General features: G+C 35.3%; 1 protein-coding gene across 7 annotated transcripts in view; it reads left to right on the forward strand.

The window, feature by feature from the left end:
• Window positions 1–25,943, forward strand: part of NUMB (NUMB endocytic adaptor protein) — a 161,991-nt gene that overhangs the window by 113,481 nt on the left and 22,567 nt on the right. For 5 of the 7 annotated variants that reach the window (XM_041758459.1, XM_041758461.1, XM_041758457.1 and 2 more), the window contains 2 exons: window positions 5,897–5,971; window positions 11,494–11,526. In XM_041758459.1, the coding sequence (XP_041614393.1) occupies window positions 5,897–5,971; window positions 11,494–11,526 (108 nt within the window). The remainder of the gene's footprint in view (window positions 1–5,896; window positions 5,972–11,493; window positions 11,527–25,943) is intronic. The other 2 variants (XM_041758462.1, XM_041758464.1) reach the window with 1 other exon arrangement.

Below are 25,943 nucleotides of genomic sequence, written 5' to 3' on the forward strand. Positions count from 1 at the left end.
AAAGTCACAAAATACAAGATCAATGTACAGAAATCTGCATTTCTATATATCAATAATGAAACAGAAGAAAGAGAAATTAAGGAATCAATCCCATTTGTAGTTGCACTAAAAACAATAAGATACCTAGGAATAAACCTAATCAAAGAGGTGAAAGGCCTGTACTCTGAAAACTATAAAATACTGATGAAAAAAATTAAAGACGGTACAAAGAAATGACAAGAGATTTCATGCTCTTGGGTCGGAAGAACAAATATTGTTAAAATGTCTATCCTACCCAAACATTCTACACATTTAGTACAATCTCTATCAAAATACCAACAGCATTTTTCACAGAGCAAGAACAGTCCTAAAGTTTGTATGGAACTACAAAAGACCCTGAATAGCCAAAACAATCTTGAAAAAGAAAAACAAAATTAGAGGCCTCACAATTCTAGACTTCAAGTTACATTACCAAACTGTAGTAATCAAAACAGTATGGTACTGACACAAAAATAGATATGTAGATAAATAGACAATAGAAAATCTAGAAATGAATCCACAGCTATATAGTCAGTTAATCTTCAACAAAGCTGGAAAGAATATCTTTTGGGAAAAAGTCTCTTCAACAAATGGTGTTGAGGAAACTGGACAGAACATGGAAAAGAATGAAACTAGACCGTTTTCTAATACCATACACAAAAATAAATTCAAAATGGATTAAAGACCTAAATGTGAGACTTGAAACCATAAAAATCCTAGAAGAGAACAAAGGTAGTAACTTCTTTGAAATTGGCCATAGCAAATTCTTTCCAGGTGGGTCTCCTAAGGCAAGGGAAACAAAAATAAACTTTTGTGACTACATAAAAATAAAAAGTTTCTGCATTGCAAAGGAAACTGTGCTAAAAGGCAACCTATAGAATGGGAGAAGATATTTGCAAATGACATATCAGATAAAGGGTTAGTATCCAAAATCTAAAAAGAACTTTAAAAACTCAACACCCCCAAAACAAATTATCGGATTAAAAAATGGGCAGAAGATGTGAATGGACATTTTTCTGAAGAAGACATACAGATGGCCAGTGAGATACATGAGAAGATAATCAACATTACTTATCAGGGAAATGCAAATCAAATCAAAGCTATGATGAGATATCACCTCACACCCGTCAGAATGGCTTAAATCAACAACACAAGAAACAACAGGTGTTGACAAGAATGTGGAAAAGGAGGAACCCTCTTGCAGTGTTGATGGGAATGTAAACTGGTGCAGCCACTCTGGAAAATAGTATGGAGTTTCCTCAGAAAGTTAAAAATAGAACTACCCTGTGATCCAGCAATTGTACTACTAGGTATTTACCCAAAGAATACAAAAACCCTAATTCAGCGGGATACTTGCACCTTGATGTTTATAGCAGCATTATCTACAATATTCAAATTATGGATCCAGCTCAAGTGTCCATCAGTTGATGAATAGATAAAGAAGATGTGGTATGTATATACAATGGAATATTATTCAGCCATAAAAATAACATGGAGCTAGAGAGTATAATGCTAAGTGAAGTAAGTTAGAGAAAGACAAATGCCGTATGATTTTACTTATATGTGGAATCTAAGAAACAAGCAAAGGGGAAAAAGAGGCAAACTAAGAAGCAGACTCTTAACTATAGAGAACAAACTGATGGTTATCAGAGGGGAGGTGGGTGGAAGGGATGGGATAAATGGGTGGTGGGGATTAAGGAATGCATTTCTTAGGAGCACTGGGTGATGTATAGAAATGTTTCATCACTGTATTGGACACCTGAAACTAGTATTATACTACTAACTAGAATTTAAATAAAACTTAAAAAATTAAAATAAAAATAAATAGGTCAAATTTTAAAAAAATGAACAAAGGATGTAAATCGATATTTCTCCAAAAGAAGATACACAAATGGCCAGCGAGTATGTGTAAAGATAGATGCTCAATATCATTAGTCCTTAGGCGCCTGCAAATCAAAATTACAAGATATTACTTCACACCAGTTAGGAGGATGTTACAATTTTTAAAAAGATAGGAAATAAAGTGCTGGTGAGCATGTGGGGTAATTGAAACCCTCATACATTTTGATGGGAATGTTAAATGGTGAAAAGCTATAGACATACTTGTTAATCTAGAAAGAAATGTACAAGAGTGTATTTGAAGGCTACCATAAAACTTCAGAGACATAAAAGACTTGAATAAATACTGTTAGATGGAATAAGTTAGTTAATTATAATGTCAGTTTTTCTCAGATTACTAGTGAACTTAAGGCAGTCTTAATTAAATTTTTCCAAAGTTGGTACCAAAGATTAAAGACAGGAAATAACCAGGAAAGTTCTGTGGGAGAAAAATTAGTGAAAGTGATCATGCCAAAACATATTTAAACATTCTTAAACTATAATGATCAAAATAGCATGTTATGGTGCCAAAATAGAAATAAGAGTAGAGCAAAATAGGATATCCAGGATAATGTAATTTTTAATTATATATATTTGGCAAGTCAAGTAAGTGATTAAGGATAGAGTAAAAAAACAGCCAACAGACTAAAAGAATTTAACAGTATATGTGACAAGGTGCTATGAATGAGATGTCAGAATTTCTTGAGATGTCAGAATTTCTTAAAATGTCAGAATAGTAATGCAGGTTTTACTACTTTTCACTGCTTTATTCTCATTACTTATTGGACCAAGAAATTAAGAATATATTTTTGGGCTTTGAAAAGGTCAAATATCAACAAACATAAAGAAATCCTTTTTTAGAGCTGCATTCAACCAAAGAGGTAATTAAAAGTCCATTCATCATTGTCTTCTAAGCTGAAAAATAGAGCTTTCCAGAATTTGAGTGTAATATAGCGATCACTGTAGCATCTGACTGAATGATGAAAAACAGCCTTCAGTGAGGGAGTACTATATTCTTTCTGAGTGTGAATTCAGTCTGAAAACCTAGAATTAATTGACAGAACTACCAAACACTTGACATTCCTGATAGCCTATAATCTTGAGTTAAAATTTATCTAATTTAAAAGAAAAAGATAAGCAAAGATGACTAAATATAGAATCTGTTAAAGCTATCCCATAGTGATCCAAATAAAGGTGCACTGGTGAAAATACGCTATCAGCATCCTTTCTTATTGATAATGAAACATTATTACATATTATTTCTAGTATGGTAGATTAGAAATTCTCTAAAATTTGAGGTCCTTATGTATACTGAGTATCCACAATGAATTCAGTGATGTTGAGTTTGAGAAAACATTATTTTACCACTGTTCCTCATCTGTAAAACCAAAGAATGTAAGTAAATGTGGATCGAGATAGAAAGTTTTAGAAAATAAAATTTGTAGCCAAATTCATTGCACATGAGAATCCAAAATAGAATATGTAAGTTATTTATGTTATTGGATTTCATATTATTCATTTTGTGCCTGAGATTGCGAATCCGAGAAACCACCGAGGAGCCGACACCGATGCAAACACACGAGGGTTTATTTACAAGCTCGAGCTTGGGTCCAAGTATACCCAACACAGCAGAGCAGGGACTTGGACCCCAAAGTGGGTTACAGCTGGGTTTTTATAGGCTGGTCTAGGGGATTTTCAGAAGGGGTGGAGGAATTACTCAAGTTTTGTTTACATTCTCATATGGGGCTTAAGGGCATTGAGCTCTGTTCTCATTCTAATATGGGATGGGACTTTCTACCTTGGGTGTGGGGTGGGCTCTGTTTGTCTTTCTAATATGGGATTCTCTGCGAGGACCATTCTGAGCTCTGTTGTCTTTCTGATATGGGATTACCTCCTGAGGACATTGAGGACATTCTGCAGTTTTCCCCATAAAGTTCAACTCTTATTCACAGGGCCCTAAGACGGCTGTACTTGTGCTAATGCTAAACTTGAGGTGGAATGGCCTTGATTTTTCTCGGCCTCCACAATTCAGATTTGCCCTAAAGAGATTATACTCTTTCTACTTAAAACTACACACACACACACACACACACACACACTATTTGGTTCACTTAAAAGTGAGCATTCTTGTTGATATACAATATTCATTAAGAATTACAGCTGTTACAATTCTTTAGACATTTTGGTCTTAGTTTATGATCTTTATGATTGATACCTCAAGTATTCTGTTAACCTGAAGTTGAGCACTTTCTTAAATTGATTTCAATACATTGGTTTTATGCACTTAATTCAGTATTGGAAAGATTTGACTAAAAATGAAAAATTCCATGTTAGCATTATAAGAGTGTTCTGGGTCAGGTGTTTGAGTGTTCACTAACTGAATGACCTTGGGCAAGTTACTTAAGCTCTCTATGCCTGTGTTTCCTGGGACTCTTGTTATTCTAGTCACTATGAGTACGATTTCACCTTCATTCAGGGCCAAATGATGGGAGATAAAGAGGCGAAAGAAGCAGGAGGCATGTTGGCCTCATCTTGGAATCGCGATTTCTATTTAACTAAACTGAGAGGAAAGAGCCCCTCCTTCAAAGGTGTGGCTCTTGGGGGTTTCCATTGCTACCACTAGCACAGAATATCTCAGAGAGCTGGGGTGTGAGAGAACAAAGAAAAGAGATAAAAGGGAAAGTGATTACTATACTCTCTCTGAGGATTAGGCATTTCCTTACCCGATCCCTGAGCCACAACTAGAGTGCTTTTCCAGAGTTCTTTGTGTGCCACAGAACACACTTTTGGATTTCTGGCTGTATTAAGTTCAAGCTGGAGATCTCAAAAAGGGGAAGGGGAAAAATGGAGAAGCTGTTAGGTAAACTCCTTGCCAGTTCAGAAATACCTTGGATCTTGATATTCTTTTCAGATACATTTTTTCTACTCTTTACAAAAGAGACCTCAAATAGGTGCATGGAGCATTCTGTTCAGGTTTTATTATTTCATTCAGTGGATGGGACAGGGAAGAGTGGACCTACTCAGTTATGCTAAGAACCAGATCATAAATTTTCTTTTAAAAGAGAACACTTTGGGGATGCCTGGGTGGCTCAGTGGTTGAGCATCTGCCTTTGGCTAAGGGCATGATCCCAGGGTCCAGGATCGAGTCCTACATCAGGCTCCCTGTGAGGAGTCTGCTTCTCTCTCTGCCTATGTCTCTACCTCTCTCTGTGTGTGTCTCATAAATAAATAAATAAAATCTTTTTTAAAAAAAAGCACTTTTATAATATTTTCACCATCCCTTCTGCTTTTTCTCACCCAAGGCTATTCCCATTAAGATACAATTTGAATTGCATTACTACCTTGCAAAAAATAAAAAAGCTTTATTAGCTCTCCACTGATTCTATAATTAAATATACTTCATATCCTAGCCAAACAGGAATACTTGCTGATACATAGTTATGCTATTCCACACCTATAAGTTTTGTTAAATTTTCTCTACCTAAAATAGTTTTCGAACCTTTCAATTTTTGCCTTTTCAAATTCTACACCTTTTAAAGCTTAAATATACTACCGCCTTAAAATTTGTTTTAGTTCTCTGTCTTGTTCTTATGTGCTCCCCATAAAAGGAGTATGTGATCTCTTCAGCCTTTGAATAACTGTTATTTTAGTTCATGCCTTTTTAATATGCATATATACATATTTACATATATATACATACATAGTTTTATAATTATTTTTGTGTTCAGAGATACAGTAACTGTGTCTAGCACAAGCTATTATGTTCAGATCCAAGAAAGTTAGGTAACATTTAGTGTCTACTGTGTACTTTTTCACTTCTGTATAATGGCTCTTTGAGACATTTGTTCTGAATCTCATTCATATGAAGATACTGAGGGTAAGTAAAGCAATATTATCTTAACTCATACAATGGCAGTTTCTTGAATGCTTCCAACGGATCCCTACCATATAGTAGCTACTCAATACGCATGGCAATAACCCTTTTTTGTTCTTTCTGCAGTACCTTGGCCATGTAGAAGTTGATGAGTCAAGAGGAATGCACATCTGTGAAGATGCTGTAAAAAGATTGAAAGCTGTATGTATTTGATGGTTGCCACTGTTGATCTATATGCAGAAATATTTTCTTAAGAGACTTTTGCTCAGTAAATTTTACTGATCCACTATCCAAAAAGACCGGTATTTCTCTTAAGGCAAAAGATGGAGACTCTCTAATAAAGAGCATCTCCTGTTATCCATTTACAGGTATAAATTATGAAGACCAACTTTGTCAGTTTAGGCCAGACATTATCCAAAGGTACTTTTGATTCAAAACCCATATTAAACAAGTGTTATGAAACCTTAGAGATGAATAATGTTCTAAAACCAAGAGAAAACCATTAGTGTCTTAACCTAACTATGATAACTGGGTTATAAATTACTGATGTTAAATTTGCTATAAGAAACAGTAGAAGATAGACTTACCTTTGATGATGGCTAATGAGGTTTACAGCTGGGGGAGAGCTTATTATCTGGACTACTTACTCACCAGTTTTCTTCTGTATATACCTCTAACATAAACAGTGTATTTCCCCTGCCTTTTTTTTCCCCCTGCCTTTTATACAAACTGCAGCATACTTGAAATGGAGAGTCCTTTTCCAGGATAAATAATGGTTTTTTTTTGTCTGTTGTACCATAGAATAAATCCCAGGCATATGCCTATGTATTTAATAAAAGGAGAGAATGGATTCAGAGTTCATAAAGGTTCACATTAAAGTGTTAATATCATATTTTGGATAGGTTTGAAGAATGTTTCATAAACTCTGACAATCCTCTTCAGAACCATCCTTCTCTCCAATGTGTGGCCTTTTCCCCCTTTGCTATGAAAGCTTTAACCATTACTTCTGCATGCCCTTGCCCCAGACAGCATTAAATATTTGTTTGCTTTGGGTTTGCTGGTATGGTAGGCTGTCACAAGTTTGGCTACTAATGAGTGCTTTTTTTCCTCTCAATTTGCTTAATAATCAAAACTTTTTCTGCTTCTTAGGACATTTTATGTGACCTCTCATTTATAATCCCTCAATACAAAAGATATAAGATTAAGGAAGCCACCTACTTAAATGTATTATATTTTGGAATAAATGTGTGTGATTCTGTAATAGAAAGGAGAGGAGAAAAATAACCAATTATAGTATGCAAGGAACTAAAAAAAAAACTAATATGTAGACACATGTATACATATGCATACATACCATTTACCTCAGATTTTGGTCATTTAAATTCTTAAATGATTGAAGCTCTTCATATTCTGATCATTATTAATGTTAAAGGAATTTATTTTCATCTATCGTATGTGAAGCTATAATTTATAGACTTGTCATGTCTACCTGAATATAGTCTCCAATTAAATACAGTCTCAGATGTGTAATTTTCCAAGAAACATAAATTCCATCTCTTCTTTAACAGAATAGTTCTAAGTTCACTAGAAGAAGTTTAGCTTAGAAAATTTAAAAAGTAATACTCTGATTTGTCCTATTCATTAAAGAATATTTTAAACATCGTTATTACTAATGACTGAAAACATCAGGCAAATTAGTGAACAGTGACTAGATAGACCTAAAACAAACTACAAAAAGTTATCAAAATCTTATAACTTATTTAACTTACAGGTAGAAGGTCATTGTGGAATGAGCCTTTAGAAAGTCTTTTAATTCAGATTATGGCTTCACATTCACTCTCTAAATAAGGGAAAACTAGGGATGGTTTTAATTTGCACAGAAGATATGAAGAAATGATATTTAATTTGAATGAGCAGCAGATCCTCTTAACTAGTCTTTCTTGGCCTACTTTTAATTAGAAGCATCTTTACATTGTATAGGTAATATTAAAGTTCACTGTGTAAAACAAATGGATAAAAACAGTACATAAAATTTCTTGTAATCCCAGAGATAGCCACTATTCACCATGTAGTTTTAAAACTAATTTTTTTAGGGGTGCCTGGCTAGCTCAGTCAGAAGTGCATATGACTCTTGATCTTGAGGTCATGGGTTTGAGCCTCAGGCTGGGTATAGAAATTACTTCAGTAAATAAACTTTAAATTTTAAAAAAACTAATTTTTTTAATTGAATGAATTTTTTTACCTTTTTGTTTTTTTAACCATGCAGAAGATTATAAACATTATCATTCAAGATATAAGACTATTTAGATAATAAAATTTAATAGGTTTATTTTTCACCAAAGATGGGAACCAAATTGCCATTTACAAAATTATACCTATGCCTAGGACAATGTCTGGCACATAGTAGCCACTCAAAAAATATTTCTAGAATATATAGAAAAGAATTCAGTCCTCAATATGTGGTCAAATCAAGTCTCATAACAATTATCATAACCATATTTTACATTTAATGTTTTAAAGATTATGAAACCTTTTGTATCTCTCTAAATGATCCTTATTTCCCTTTGGTCACTTATGACTAATAGGAATGTTGATTGCTTTTCTGGACATACTTAAACTTTTGAACTTTGAGGAGAAATTGACCACTTCTGAACTTTTCATTCAAGAAGTTCCTTAAAATTTTTCAGACCTACCCTATCCAAGAGACTTGGGGCAAGTATTGTGTATAATTTCACATGGGTAAACATGTATTTAAAAAATAAGATTGAATTTTTGGGTAACTGGGGAACAGTTTCCTGTTTATTACCACTGTTTTTTTTTTTTTAATTTTTATTTATTTATGATAGTCACACAGAGAGAGAGAGAGAGGCAGAGACACAGGCAGAGGGAGAAGCAGGCTCCATGCACCGGGAGCCCGATGTGGGATTCGATCCCGGGTCTCCAGGATCGCGCCCTGGGCCAAAGGCAGGCGCTAAACCGCTGCGCCACCCAGGGATCCCCAGTTTCCTGTTTATTATACTCAATGGAACTTCCTCCTATAAATACTCTTTCTAAAGCTTATACTGAGAAGCTTACAGAAGGTTGGAAGTTTTCAGGATGTTGTTCTTCTCAGACTATATTAGTCCACAAACATTTGAAATTTTTGTCTTCTTTTCATGTTTACTATGCCGAAATTTCTAGTTGCCTCCCCACCCCCCATCAAACATTCGTCTAACAAACACATCTGTAATCTGCCAAAAGCTAGGTCTCTTTCTTAGAGCTTCAGATAAATGGAAGCAAATGTAGAAGTGTACAAGGTTATAGATTAAAGAAGAAATAACATGTTTATGGCACTAGTTTGATTGCTAGAATTTTAAAATTTAAAGAATTATATAGCTCAGCTGTACTAGTTAAATAGCAAATCAAACATCTTAAACCTATCATTTGAATGATGTTTGAACTAAAACTGTGACATTCTAGAGCTTTTTAAATTTGTGAATAATGAGGAAGTTGGATAATTTGCAAGTATAGTTTTTATTTATCCTCAAAGTAGTCCCTCACAATTTAGGACCACTTTAACATCAACTAGAAGTTACCTGCATAGTTAATATTCTCAAATGAAAAGATATTATAACTAAACAAAATCATCTTTTTTAAAGATTGAGTTTTAAACCTGCTTCTGAGAGCATAAATATGTTTAAATTCTTTTTTACTTTGCATGATAAAGTTAGTTACAGCTATTTTCAACTCATTTACTTTGTGACATAAGTGCACAAATTTAGCTACCTTGGGACTTGGATTGTGTGGGATAAAATGACAGAAACAACTATTGCCCATTTTTAGTGCCTCTAATGACATAGTTGCAGGGTGAGTAGTAATGTCATTTATCAGTCTATTTTGTAAAAAGTATATTAGGCCTTTTGTTATCTTGCTTGACACTGGTCCAAGATGCCCTTCCTTTTAAAAGGTCTTTTCTTCCCATTGTCTCTAAATGTCTCTCCCTCTCTGTCTTGGTTTTAGACTAGTTTCATTATACTGACAGTTTCTAATATGTTGGTTTTTTTATTCACTATTTGATATATTTGCTTTAATATATGTTCTTGTTTTAGCAGGTAAAAGAATCATAACTTGTTTTTTTAAAATACACTAATATTCTCTAATACTATCTTTTAATGCATTTAATGCATTTTGCACGTCAACTTTTTTCATTAACATCTGAGGTCTTTTATGAAAAAAGGGCAAGCTACATGTTTAACAAGAGCTTTTTTAGGAGCTGAATTAAATATTAACAGATCTCTTTCCCTCACCTTCCTATCCCTTAAGAATGGTGAATCTTTTAACTTTGGGCTGCATCTTTAAAAGCTGATGGTCATTCACAGTCTAACAAAATTAGGGTCACCAAATTTGGCAGTAGAAATAAACTTATAGTCTTATTGCAATAACTATCTGAATTACTTTGTTTTTCCAACTTAAGTTCAAAACATTGTGGGGAAATATTTGATGCTGTTTGTGATTTTCAAAACTTAAGTAGAAAACACTTCAGTGTTGAGAGTAATGAATGAGTTTATAAATTGTCTAAGAGAGTAAAATTTCAGTATGGTTGTCTTTTTCTAGACATTTATGCAGCATTAAAAACTGATTATGAAAACTAAAGGCTTAACAACCAGAGTTAAGAAATGTAAAGTTAAAATAGCTTGGGTTAAAACCCATCTACTTTCGCATAAATTCTGATCTTAAAAAGTAGACAGCTTTTAAAGTTTCTCAGCTTAAAAATTAGTGCTGGAGCCATAAATAGCTATATCTCTTTTATCTACATAGTTTAGAATTGTATACTTATCACTGTCAATGCAAGTTTTTTTAATTCTAAAACCAGTAGCATTTTAAAAGAAAACCCTATTTTTAAAATTTCAGTTGTGGTCCACAGATGTTTGGTTCTCAGATATATTTGTTTTTTTCCAGCTGCAGTGAAAGCATTAGCTCTGTGTTCTTTAAAAAAGAGGATTTAAAAAAATAAATAAATAAAAATAAAATAAAATAAAATAAAATAAAAAAGAGGATTTATTCTCTGTTTGGAATAGAACATATCTATTATCTCCCCGTGATTGTTGTGGAATTGATCAGCCCACACATACACATGTTTGCAAATTGATCCCAATGGCTAAGTAGGAGTTCTCTAAGTTACATATTGAATTCAGTAAGAAAAAGTCTGACAAGGATTCTTGTTGCACACTCATAATTTAATGTGTTGCATTTTTTATGTGGTTATTCAAATGTGAACTATTTTTTTAATTCATGACTTCCATATAGTTGACCACTGATTTTTAAACAGAAAAAATATGTATGGAAATTGAAAAATATATTTACTACTCACTATTAGGAAATTTAAAATGCAAATCTCACCAAATCAATATGTCTTAATCTTTTTCTCTGCTGCCAAATTTGGATAATCTCTGTTTCAAAAGTAAATAGAGAATACTAAACTAACTAGTTGCTCTGCATGGGTACAGGTTCTGATTTCTTCTCTTTCCATGGATTCTTAGGCCATACAGTATGTTTTCCTGCATTTTCATGCACCCTTCCTTTTTCCCTGTCACTCCTGGTATGGATAACTCTTTAAAACTCTCACTCCCTCCCCTTCTCCAACTTTGCCCTTTACCCAACTTCTTATGTGCTTATTGGTGTGAAACCCTGGGACATTTAGCCTATACAATAATAGCGCTCGACTTGTCCCCCTGTTCCTCCAGGAAAGGAAGTTCTTCAAAGGCTTCTTTGGAAAAGTAAGTTTAATGCCACATTCGTGCTTGCTTTATAAGGAGTTACACCCCTAGTATAGCACTGACATTCGTTTCTTTATAATACAGGAATTGATTTGACTATATATGGAAATTGATAAATTGGAAAGTTGCTATCTATGATATTAATTGTGCGTCTTTTGATACTGAAATCCAATAAAGAAAGCAAATAGGTTGAAAAGTATTTCCTCAAAGCTAGGTGTTTAATTTAATTTGATCTTACAAAGCTGTGCATATTAGCATATTAGTTGGATTTTTAACAAGTGGGTTTTGCTTAGTGCTCAATATTGGCAGAGAAATGGGAAGAAATATTAAGTTCAAGTGGAAATTTAATATACCCCACAGTTTACATTTAATGCTAGTACTTTTTTTCAATCTAAATTAAATTTCAGGTGAAGTGAGTGAAAGTACATAAACTAATCTCTGACGATTCTGTCATTTTTAACCTGGGCTGCTAACCTAAGAACTGTCTTAATTAGTAGTCAACCAAATATCTGTCATTGTGTGGGGTGTTCCTTCTGTACATGCTTTTCAAGTAATGATTATTGAATGTTCAGATTTCCTTGAAATTAAGAATATATATACAAATAGGTAACTAACATTTTTGTGTCAGAGTTTATCATTATTTAATTTTGAGTAAGTGCTACAAAATAATTTAGGCTGGAACTTTCCAAACACTACTGCCATGGATATAAATTACTAAGAGTTAATGTGAATATAAAAATCCCATCATAATTGTTTTTTTACTATGTGGTTTTGTTACTTTGGAAATTTGTTTAAAAGAATAAATAGTTTCCATTTTTTTCTCAAGTAAATATTTTAGTTGTAGCTGGTTTTTAAATGTTCATGTAGGTCACCTTTATACTATAAATTTGTTTATAAACATATTTGAAGAGATTTTAGATTGAATGGCTTCGTTCAGTCACTGCTATCAATCTGAAATAGAAAATCATATAATTTACCCACACATCACAATAAAATTTCTTAATAGACATTTTGGGTTTGAGTTAAATTAACAGGTCCATATCTAGAAATAATTAATCCTATAAACATTTGCATCATTACAATTAACCCTCAACAATGCCAGGGGTCAAGGCCTCCAACTTGCCCTGCAGTTAAAAATTCCTGTATGATTTTTTTAACTCCCCAAGAACTTAACTGTAGTAACCTACTGTTGACCTTACCAACAACATAAAATCAATCAACACATATTTTGTATATTATGTGTATTATATATATATTCTTAAAATAAGCAAGAGAAAGGAAAATATTAAGAAAATCTTAAGAAATACATTTACAATACTGTATAAAAAAACTGCATATAAGTGGATTTGCACAGTGCAGTGGTGTTTAAGGGTCAGCTATATAAATAGGCATTACAATTGTTAAGGAAGTTTTTTTTGTAGATATTTATTCTTTTCTAAATAGAATTTCTTAAAGCAGTTTCATATCACCATAATTATTATACAATTTATTTATTTATTTTTTTTAATTTTTTTTTTTTTAATTTTTATTTATTTATGATAGTCACAGAGAGATAGAGAGAGAGGCAGAGACACAGGCAGAGGGAGAAGCAGGCTCCATGCACCAGGAGCCCGACGTGGGATTCGATCCTGGGTCTCCAGGATCGCGCCCTGGGCCAAAGGCAGGCGCCAAACCGCTGCGCCACCCAGGGATCCCTTATTATACAATTTAAACTAGCTTCCAAGTGATGTTTTTAATATGTCTACTTAAGTAAAACAACCTTATGTAGACCTTGTATAGAAGGCTACGTTGTAGAAAATACTGATTTTGTTTATAGAAAAAAACATATTAAAATAATACTTATTAAAAAGTTAACAACATGATGTTAGGGAACAAAGGTAGCTCTCACTTCAAAATCAATCCCAAAATATCAGTATTCATTGCTGTACAGAATGGAGTCATGCTATACCTACAAGTGTAGCTGAACTGGGTCACACTGTGCTTGTTGGCTGTTTTCACTGCATTTTACAACATGAATTTTATGGCATGAGAAGGAAGATTAGGAGTCATCTCAATCTTTAAGATACCACTGAATTTTTTATTCTCCCTGTTTTACAATGAGGAAACTAATGTTAACAAAGGTGACCTGCCCAAATTCACAAATGTAAGTTAGTAGAAGCTAAAATTTGGACTCAGATAATTTGATTCCCAGAGCCCACAGTTTTAATCACTATGCTTCATAATCACTCTGTTTTCACATTAGTTACAAAGTTAAAAGATTGAACCTTAGGGTGCCTGGCTACTTCTGTCTGAATGTGAAACTCCTGATCATGGGGCTATGGGTTTGAGCCCCACACTAGGTATATAGATTACTTAAAAATAAAATCTTAAAAAAAATAAAAATAAGAGATTTAACCTTAAAAGATGCCAATAAATAACTTCCTATAAACACATTTCACTTCCTTTCTTCTTTGAAGGTAATAATTTAACTTTGGATTTTACCTCTCAATCAACTTACTTTTTTATTAAGGCTTTAAAGAGTCCTTTTTAGTGGTTTAAACTAATATTTTATTGAATATTTAAATCATACTACTGAGTTTTAGTCTCACAGGATTTCCTTAAAAAGATGCTAAGCAGATGAGCACCAGGTGTTTTGTGGCTGTATTGAATCCCTGAATTTGTAGACCTGAAACTAATATTATACTGTATGTTAACTAACTGGAATTTAAATTAAAACTTCTAAAAAAGGGGGAAAAGGTTGCTAAACAATCTCATAACAGCATCTATGAACAAATGTGGTTTTCAGAATTCTTTTGTTATTAAGGGGAGAATTCTTTTTATGGCAGGGTGATTTTATTTTAATATACAATTTTTTAAAGTATAGTTAAGTCATTTAAAGAGTGGAAAACCAACAAGGAAAAAACATTATCCATAATCTTACCAGAAATGTGTTTTTATTTTTTTTAAGATTTTATTTATTTATTTATTCATGAGAGATACGGAGAGGAAGAGACATAGGCAGAGGGAGAAGCAGGCTCCATGCAGGGAGCCCAATGTGGGACTCGATCCCGGGACCATGGGATCACCCCCTGAGTCAAAGGCAGGTGCTCAACCGCTGAGCCACCTAGGTGTCCCAGAAATGTGCTTTTAAATGAAAAACTTTTATTTATTTTTTGGAAAAACTTTTTTTTTTAATAGAGCCTTTTAAATCTTTCAAATTGCTATCATTCAGCTCACTTCCACATTAATCTACAAGAAATAGGCTGATGAAAGAGACTTGGTTTGTCAAGTTTGCCAAGTCAATTGTGGTTTAATGAGAGCTGAAAATGAAGAATCTCACTGGACAGTATATGATAGGGAATTTGTTTATTTTTTTAATTAAAGTATAGTTGACATATAATATGTTTTAGGCATACAAGATAGTGATTTTCTAATTAATTATGAGACACTATGATAAGTGTTACTTACCATCTGTAACCATACAAAGTTTCTACAACATTATTAACTATTGAATAGGAAGTTTTTAATCCAGTATAGTTTTTCATAAATTTTGATACTTTCTTAGCCTTCATGTCTTGTATGGTTTAATGGTCCAAGATAAAGAGAACAACAGTTATCAAGAGGTGTTTCCAATCAAACCCATTTGCGTGATTGTAGGTAGACAGAAGGATTATTAGCACTGAATCTGAATTTATAAATCATGGCCAGGAGAACTGCTTCATGTCCTTCCTAAGTTGTTCCTTAACCTGAACAACCAGTCATTTCTCTATTCCTGCATCACCAGTTAATAGGAGTAGTGCTCAATATGAACAGATAAACCTGAATCTGTTACAGTACTGTGTTATTAGCCCATTGTAAGCTTAACACACATCTTAAAACAGAAGGAAAAAACCCTGACACCTTGAAATAACTTTTCCCAAACTAGCTACATTAAATTGTTCACTGTTGTTAGGAGAGCCAAGAATGTACTCAGCTTTTTAGGAAGTACTGTATACAGCTTCATTAGTGTTTTTGGCCATACCAAGCAAATAACTTGATTAACCAAGTAATTACATGGCACTTAACATTTGAAAAAGATTTTATAATTTTAATATATTTGAGGAACTCCATGAGCTAAGTAGTCTATATTACCATTTTATGAGGAACTGACTGAATACAAAGATATGAAATGTTCTTAGGCTACCCTATTAGGTCTCTTTTTAAAGCCATCATATTAGAAAAACTCAGTTCAGTCTACTTCCTGTGAGTTCTTCTGTGTGTTTCCTTTAATACTTCTGCAAAATACTTTGTTTCTGGACTCCAAAGGCTTAGAGATTTTTTTCCCGTACACCAATCAGTTTTTTGCAACATCAGCTAGTTACCCAACAATTTAACTCAATTCTAATGCTGTCTGCCTGAAGATAGTGTCTGATCCTATGGGTTAAGGGTTCAGTCCCATAAGACTGCTCCCACCCTACTTCAGATGCCAATCACAAGTAATAGGTCTCCAAATTACCTATAACTTCTGTCTGGTTTGGCTACAAATCAGAGGTTCCCACAACCCCCTCTTCAGGTTTAATTTGCTAGAGCAGCTCTCAGAATTTAGGGAAATATATTATTTATTAGATTATTTAAAAGATATAATAATGGAAACAGAAGAACAGCCAGACCAAGAGCTACATAGGGTGAGGTCTGGGAAGGTTCCAAGCACAGGAGCTTTTGTCCCTTGGAGATGGAGTATGACTCCTGGTGTGGTGTGTTTGCCAACCTGGAAGCTCTCTGAACCTTGGACAATTAGGGTTTTATGGAGACTTCCTCACATAGATATGACCAATTCTTAATTCCATTTCTAGCTCCTCTCCCTCTCTGGAGGATGAGGTATGAGATGGAGCTAAAAATTCCAAGCTTCTAATGGCTTATTCTTTCTGGTAACCAGCCCTTTTATAGGAGCCTACTCAGAGTTACCTCTCAAGTGTTCTTATCACTAAGGAATTTACAAGGATTTTAGGAGCACTGTGTCAGGGATGGAATCAAAGACCAAATACTAGAATAAGAGATGCTTTCAGTGCTCTTATCACTTGGGAAATTAGGAAACTACAAGGGTTTCAGAAGCTCTGCCCAGAACCAGGGGCAGAGACCAAAAAATACTTTCCATTATCTCGCTATTTGCTTATATTTACATAGAGCTTTATAGTTATGATATGCTTTGACCTACTTTCTAATCTGCTACTCCCAACCACTCAGTGAATTAGGATAGTTCATGAAACTACATTTTACAGATGAATAAACAAGCTCGAAGAGGTCACCTAGTTTAGTACTAAAGGGCAGTGCCTACCCTGAAACCAAGGTTTTCTCAAAGTTGGTACAGAGTTTTCTCCTACTCCATATTTGATGGTCTGTCTTTCATAAATACACTAAATAGCTCGTGGGCCTTAATGCTTCCCACAAATATGCTTTGTATGCCCTGCGCACCGTTTATAAACTTGAATTAGTTGCCAAAATTTCAAACACTGAAAGTTTTTGCATAAAAACTAGAATATCTATCTTAAGAATTGGAAGATCTGGCAAAATGGAATGCTTTCTATGTGGCAACAGTGGCTTGAGCTAAGTAGCCAGTGTACCTTTTGTTTGCCTGTTTGCCACAATCCCTGCAACTCCCTATCTCGCTTAGAGACAGCCTGCTTTACTCCTTTTGTTACCTGCTGTTAATCCTGTAGGCGTTTGGGTTTCTGAACTCCTCCCTGGACTATTATGTCACTTTGAATTGGGGTGGGGGGCAGTTCTCACTGTATAAAAATCACAAAAATATTACATCTGTTCTAGCAGATCCTGTTAATATACCGCCAAACATATTTTTTCTCATGTTCTTATGGTTTTTCAATTGTTAAATGGCATAATTAGAAATTATTATATTTTGGAGAATACATGTTGTTGTTTTTTTAAATTTTTATTTATTTATGATAGTCACAGAGAGAGAGGCAGAGAAATAGGCAGAGGGAGAAGCAGGCTCCATGCACCAGGAGCCCGATGTGGGACTCGATCCCGGGTCTCCAGGATCGCGCCCTGGGCCAAAGGCAGGTGCCAAACCGCTGCGCCACCCAGGAATCCCGAGAATACATGGTTTTATGTTTTATTTTTTTAAAGATTTTATTTATTCATGAGAGACACAGAGAGAGAGAGGCAGAGACACAGGCAGAGAGAGAAGCAGGCTCCATGCAGGGAGCCCAATGTGGGACTCGATCCCGTGCTCTGGAATCATGCCCTGAGCCAAAGGCAGACGCTCAACTGCTGAGCCACCCAGTCATCCTAACCATGGTTGAAAAGTAATATGTTGTTATATTGTTTTTACCTAATTCTCAAGAATGAACATTGTGTGGTATTTATAACTACTCTTAAGTATGTATACTCAACATCTGCATTCTATTTTAGATTTCCCGGATTTTCTTCTCTGTAACAAATCATACTTAATGCTTATCTTCATTCTGGATCATTTTCTTTAAAGTGAGGCAATGGGGGCAGCTGGGTGGCTCAGTTGGGTAAGCATCCAGGTGTTGATCTCAGCTCAGGTCTTGATCTCAGGGTCATGAATTCAGGCCCTACACTGGGCTCCGTGCTTGGTGTGGAGCCTACTTTAAAAAAAAAAAAAAAGTAAGGGACTATCTGCTGCCTCTTTCCTTATCTGCCTGTTTTTTAAATTCCTATGGCCTTTTCTCTATACATTTTACCTTTTTGTATGTTATTAGATATATCTTTTATGATTTGGGTTTTTTTCCCCAAAAAATGAATAATGAAGTATAATGAAGTGCATTATAACATTTCTGAAGAAAAAAAGACAATCTCAAGAGTTATCAGAAGATTTCTAGTCATCCTTGGTTTCATTATTTACTGTAACATGATCAACTAGCATGTGAAATGCGTTGGTCACTGACCTTTTCTAGTTAAAAAAAATTCATTAACTTTTGGAGCTTTTTTTTATCTTTGTATTAATAAAAACACTGATTCTAAGGGAGCCTGGGTGATGTAGTTGGTTAAGCAATCGACTCTTGGTTTCAGCTCAGGGGTCGTGATCTTGGGGTCGTGAGATTGAACCCTGCATGGGGCTCCATGCTCAGTGCGGAGCCTGCTTGAGATTCTCTCCATCTCTCTCCCCCTCTGCCTCTCCTGCTCGTGTGCACATGCTCTCTCTCTTTCTCTCTCTCATATCTTTACAAAAGCAAAAAACACAGTGGTTCTTAAGCTCAAGTCATAGTGTCTAAGACATACTAGGGACTGTGCTTGGCTATCCAGATATAAAGATGAGCAAGACAGTCTTCACTTTTTTTTAGCTCATTTACTATCTCATTTTTAGATAACTATTTGACACCTCCTTTTTCCTTAAGCCCCCAGAATTCCTTACTCTGTTCTCTCTTTTGGCTGATGACCTTGCTTCCTACTTCACTGAAAAAATAGAATCAATCAGAAGAAAATTCTTGCATGTGCCACCACCACATCTACTCACCTCCCTACTCTGTGCCCATATACTCTATTTTCCCTCCTATCCAAGGGATTAACTGTCTGTGCTCCCAGCTGAGGCTAATTCCTCCACTAGATTCTTATTATTCTAGCTCTTACATATTCCAGCAGTGCTCCCCACACTCTTCCATATCAGTTTTTCTTTCTGTAGTGGATCAAAACAAATCTTCATTAAAAAAAAAAAAAAAGTTTCTTCTTGGTGCTTTCAGTTTCTGCTCTCCTTTTCTCCCTTAAACCTATTTAATCAGGCTTTTACCCTCACCACTCTACTGAAGCTGTTCTTAGCAAGTTTTCTTCTGTATTGGTATTCCAAGATCCTACCTACCACCATACCTGACCTATTAGCAGATTTGTCATAGTCTGTTCCTCCCCTGCTGTAAAACACTGTTCATTTGGAGTTCAGGGATCATGATCTATGCTTTTCCTCGTATTGCTGCCTATTTCCCAGTCTGTTGACTCTTCTCTACCTATACCTGTCCCTTGATAATCTCTTCCAGTGTCATAGATTTAAATACCATCTCTATGCTGATGACTGAAACTTGTATCTTCAGACATCTCCTCTGAACTCCATAGTGGTATTTCTGTCATAGAAGCAGTATAACATAGGGGTTAAGGGCACTAGGGACTCATGTGCTTGCATTTAATCTTGGTTTGGCCACCTGCTAGCTTTGTGACCTTTGGAAAGGTTTTTGACTATTCTGTTAAAACTCTTAACTATTTAACCCTTTTATCTATTCTGTACCTCAGTTTCCCCACCTATAAAAAAAGGATAATACTAATTCCACCTCATATGATTGCTATGAAGATTAAATAATAAATATAAGCAAACTGTACAAAACAGCCTGCTGCAGTGGATAAGTATTAGGTATTGTTATCACCATCATCATCATCATCATTAAACACTACACCAGGCAACTCACACATCACAAAGGAAATTCCGGGACGCCTGGGTGGCTCAGCGGTTAAGGGACGCCTGGGTGGCTCAGCGGTTAAGGGACGCCTGGGTGGCTCAGCGGTTCAGAGCCTGTCTTCAGCCCAGGAAATGATCCCGGGGTCCTGGGATCGAATCCCACGTCAGGCTCCCTGCAGGGGGCCTGTTTCTCCCTCTGCCTGTGTCTCTGCCTCTCTGTGTCTCTCATGAATAAATAAATAAAAATCTTAAAAAAGAAGAAAAGAAAAGAAATTCCTAATCTGTCCCTCCCAAACTCTTCCCCATCTCAGTATACAGCAACTCTATACCTATGCTCTAGCAAAAAATCTAAGATCTAATCTTGACTCCTTTCTTTCTGTTATACCCTATATCCATTCCATCAAGAGTTCCTGTCTCACTACTGCCACACTACTGCCCTGGCCCAGGCCATCTTCTCTCATCTGAGTCATTGCAGCAATGTTCTACTTCCCCTGCTTTCATTGTTGTCCTCCCTACCATCTGTTCTCAGGATATCAGTCTGAGTGATCTTTTTAAGACAGAGGGCTGATTGTGTTTCTCCACTGCTCCAGATCCTCCAGTAGCTTCCTGCCTTACTCATAATAAAAGCCAAAGTCTTTTGGACTTATAGGCCATTTGTACATTAATTCTCTCCCTTTTCCTATCTTCTCCTATTCTTGCTTCCTTAGTTTCAGCCACACTAGCCTCCTTGAGCACACCTGGTATGCTTCTGTCTCAGGACCTTTGCACTTGCTATAACCTCTAGTTTGGAGCGCACATCATCTAGATATATGTATGGCTCACTTTTTCATCTCTTTCCATTCTTTGTTCAAAAGCCCCCTTCTTAGTGAGGCATTCACTGAGAATTCATTACCTTGTAATAGCAAGGCACACCATGTTGCCTGTTAGTGTGTCATTACTCTGTAATGACTGGGCTATTTCTGTGTATAGATGTGACAGAAAGACTGACTAGTGATTCTTTACACATTGGATATACTTGAATTTCATTTTGGTTTGTAGAGAAAGAACTTTGCACAATAGAATGGCAAATCACTGTTGTTCAGAAAGAGTAGTTCTGTCACTCCTGCCCAAATTGGTCTGTTTGCTGCAGTTACTTCTTAACATTTTGTAGTTATGCCATATTATGTTTCCCATGTGTCTTTATAGCATTTCTTTGCTTAACAGCTGCTTCACCTTTTTGCTCTTATCTTCATATGCCCAGTACAATTATCTTGCTCTCAAATATCACTTCTATTTGTTGATTAATTGCACATTTTTATCTCATGGTGATCTTGGAGATCTTTGGAGTTAGAACTTTGGAGTTAGCACTGAGATCTAAGTTGCAATTTATTTTATTTTTTTATTAATTTCTTAATTAATTAACTTTTAGGGAGGGGCGGGAGAGAGAGAATCTTAAGCACATCACAGAGCCTGATGCAGGGCTTGATCTCACAACCCTGAGATCATGACCTGACCAGAAATTAAGGGTCAGATGCTTAAGTGACTGAGCCATCCAGGCACCCCTGAGTTGCAGTTTAAAACAATAGATAGTGGGACACCTGGATCGCTCAGTGGTTGAGTGTCTGCCTTCGGCTGAAGAGTGTGATCCGGGATCTGGGATTGAGTCCTACATGGGGCTCCCTGTGGGGAGCCTGCTTCTCCCTCTGCCTGTGTCTCTGCCTCTCTCTCTGTGTGTGTCTTTCATGAATAAATAAATAAATCTTTAAAAAATAAAATAAAACAATAGATAACATATAGCCACATTTGTTTAAAAAGAAAAGGAAAGAGAAAGATTGATTCAGGGACATAATTCTAAATGAGTCTATTATTTCAATATAATGAATTGTCTTTCCAAAAAGATTTCATTAGTGATCACTTTCCAGGAATTAGAAGATTTACATCAGAGGTTGGCAAACTAGCGCCCACTGTTTTTGTAAATAAACCTTTATTGGAACAAAGCTATGTCTATTTGTTTTTATGTTGTCTGTAGCTATTGTGCTACGATGGCAGAGTTGAGTAGTTGTGACATAGACTCTATAACCTACAAAGCTGTAAATATTTGACATCTGATCCCTCATAGAAAAAGTTTGCCAGGGACACCTGGGTGGCTCAGTGGTTGAGTGTCTGCCTTCAACTCAGGGCGTGATCCTGGAGTCCTGGGATCGAGTCCCGTATCGAGCTCCCTGCATGGAGTCTGCTTCTCCCTCTGCATGTGTCTCTGCCTCTCTTTGTCTCTCATGAATAAATAATCTTTTAAAAAATAAACAGTTTAAAACCTTATTTCTCCAACGGTAAATCTGAAGTACTTCCCTGGATAATACCAATATGTAAAATAGAAGAGCATCTGAAAGGATCTGCCTACCAAGAATATCATAATCATAACATGTGATCATAATCCTTTTTCTTTTTTTGAATGGGATCTACTTAAAAAACCTTCTGGGGATAGGTAAGTAGGTAGATAACAGTTCTTTATTGTAATTAGTTATTTCAATTGCCTTTTATTGTGAGTACCTCAAATACTTAGGAGAAAGTGATCTTTCAAGTCTACTGAACTGAACCTACTATTTCTCTGTCATTTTTGCAAGCATTTTGTGTTTCTTCACTGGCGTTTTCATTTGAAGATTACCTGTGCATTCCTCTTACTTGCAGTAAAGGTTTCCTAATTCAGTAATTTGTAATAGATTCACTACCTGCTCACATTTTCTCTAGTGTCGGAGCCTGTTTAATTTATATATTGGTTTATATCTGCTCATAATAAAAGATGTTTATGGCAAATGTTAATTTTAAAATTCTAAGTTGGATATATAGAGTTGAGTGGTTACTAGCTCAATTATACTTGACGTTTGTCATCTTTCACTCATAGGTTAGCCTGATCCTTCTCACATTTTACCAGTTTAAATTTGAAGTTACTGAAGTCCTTTCCATGTTAAACCCATGCTCTTTCCTTGGAGAATAAACAGTTTTCTTTTTGTTGTAAAACTGTTTTTCATAATTGACTAGTCATTGTGAATAGTGAAACTGTTTTTAAAATTGAAAGTATTGGAACAGATGATGAAATAATTCTTCATATCTCACATCTGCAGTACCCTAGCTACTACATTTTTATTAGTTTCTGAAGTAATATGTAGTCTTTTTTGGTAAAGGGGTGTTTGTGTCACTAATTTGTACCTAAATTCTATATTTCATACTTACTCTGGGTTATCTTTGTATTTTAGTCTTTCTGTTAGCTAACTTTGACCTTATTTCCTAGGATATTGGCTTAAATAAATTGTTTTAAGGCAAACAAAAGCAAAAATTTTTATCATTTTCTGAAAAGTGCTTAGGAATCTTAGTTTATATAAGTAGAATGGAAGACTGTAAAGTGCACAAATACTACAGGAGCATTGCTACTATAGAATTTGTATGATGAAGTCTGAACTTAAATTCAGCTACAGGTATCTTTGTTAATATCTCAATACCTGACTGAAGTAACTATATTGTGGCAGACTGTCATGACATCCAAGAATCAGTACCCAAAGTAGGAACAAATGCAAGAAGGATTCATATTATCTGTTTTCTTCCCCTATTTAGAAAATCAAAGGTGATGAAATATGACAAATACAGTGCCTTGGTGATACATTAGTACCACACCATAAAATTTGTTACATACCTCAAAAAGCAGAGATGTTTTTGTAACAGTATAATTGGGCCAAAAAACTTTTATATTTTGCTATATATTATTGCTTACATATATATATGTAAGGAGACTAAATGAGGAACAATCCCATTCAGAAAAACCTTTGAAGAGCACCTGGCTGGCTCAGTCATTGGGGTTTGTGACTCTTGATCTCGGGGTCATGAGTTGAGCCCCACATTAGCTGTAGGGATTACTTAAATAAAAACTTATTTAAATCAATCAGTCAAGTAATCTTTGATATTTTTTTTTCTACTTACAGTCTCCCAACCTCGAAGCAGTCCTGTCTGTTGCCTCAGATGCTAAACACTGCAGGCAATAATTGCACAATGAGTGGATTGATAAAGATGTACATTTCAATTCCTTACACAGAATTTTGAGTGCCATTTGGCAGTCTGTTTCACTGATCAACTGTCTCCCATTCCCTATGATAGATATTTAGCAAATTTATTTTTTCAGGAAATATTTCTTAAACTCTTATGCTGTGCCGAGCATTGTTCTAAGCTCCAAGGCTACAGCAGTGAATAATAAAGATGGAAAAACCCCTGCCCTCATGGAGCTTACCTTCTATCAAAATACAAAATGCTACAGAAGAGTTGATTAAATATGGGCGTTAACTGTTGGTAGTGAGGTAACTGCAGTCCCAATTTGTCTGAAACAGTCCCAGTATAATACCTGTTTCTGGGTTTAATAGTGCCCCCGTCCACTTTCAAAAGGGCTCCAGTTTGGACAGTAAATTATATAATCACCCTAATTCTAAATCTTTTATGTGTATCAATTTATTTCATTCTCATAATAATCCCATGAGGTATGTGAAATTAACATCATTATATAGGTATAGATATTGAAGCATAGAGAGATAATTTGCCCTTGGTTATACAAGTAAGTGACAGAACCAGAATTCAAACCCAGACAGTAGCCTGGTTCCAGAGTTTATGCTCTGAGTTACTATGCTCTGCTGCTATACTGCTATTAGAAGTCTTTATCATCATATGGTTTCACTCATACGGAGAATATAAGAAATAGTGAAAGGGATTATAAAGGAAAGGAGGGGAACTGAGTGAGAAAAATTAGGGAGACAAACCATGAGAGACTCCTAACTCTGGGAAAGGAACAAAGGGTTGCGGAAGAGGAGATGGGCAGGGGGTTGGGGTAAGTGGGTGACCAGCACTGAGGAGGGCGCTTGATGGGATGAGCACTGGGTGTTATATTATGTGTCGGCAAATCAAACTTCAATAAAAACAAAAACAAAGAAGTCTTTACCATCTCATTCTGCAAAGTAAAGCAAGCAATCTCCTCTCCTTCACAGATAAAATTTATGGCTCTCCAGAGTGAACTTCCTCAACTTGCCAATATCTTCTTTACTAATCTGTCTTCATTTTACTCACCTTCACTCCATCATCCACTTCATGGAAGGGACATCTTGTCTTCCTGTCTAAAACTTGTATTGTAGCTCCGTCCTATCCCATCCCACCTCCTAGAGGACTTGGTCTTTCTTGGGCTTTCAGTGTCCATTTTTCCACTGGCTTTTCTCATCCATCATATGTACATGATCTGTAGTTGTTGAAAGTGTGTATCTTTCAAGAAGCTTCACTGTTGAGAGAAGTTCTCTGAGGTTACTAATAATGATAAGTGGCTACCGATTACTTATTACCCTCTTTTAATTTCAAGTACTTATGTATCTCTGATCCTTTTACCAATCCTACACATACTTTACAAATGAAGAAATGGAAGCTCAGAGGGCTCCATAATTTGCTTAGCTTATGAATAATGAATAGTGGCACTGATCTTATACCAAAGACCATTCTGTTTCTAGTATATCATGCTAGTTTATCCTAATCCTTAAAGATCTCCTTTGATCTGTCCTTCATTGCCCTATAGCTATCCTTCTTTTTGTAGAAAAACATATTTGTTACCATATTTTTTCACTAGTGACTTATTAAATACACAGTCCCCCTTTCAGTGTTAGATCTTAACAAACATTTCCATCAGTTTGAAAGAAAGCAAATTCGTGACCATGAAGTAGTAGCAGGTCTCGAAATGCTAACCCAAGACTTGTCAGTATATTCTCGTATCTTCGTTGTGATTGAGGAGGTAATGGGACAATATGAGCACATTTATTCCTAAAGTTCCTGAAATGACCTGCATATTCTTTAATATTCAGCTGTATTAAACAGGTTTTTTTGAAAGACTATGTGAAGAAGTTATCACTTCATCTCATTTTGTTTTTTTTTTCTTTTTTTTTCCATCTCATTTTGAATAGTACTTTTCAACACCAATAGGATATGGTGCATGTCCTAAAAGAAACTGTTCCCATTTGAAAATATATTCTTTTGATGCCCAGTA

This window comes from Vulpes lagopus, chromosome 6 (genome assembly GCF_018345385.1).
Source record: "Vulpes lagopus strain Blue_001 chromosome 6, ASM1834538v1, whole genome shotgun sequence".
Classification (NCBI taxonomy): Eukaryota; Metazoa; Chordata; class Mammalia; order Carnivora; family Canidae; genus Vulpes; species Vulpes lagopus.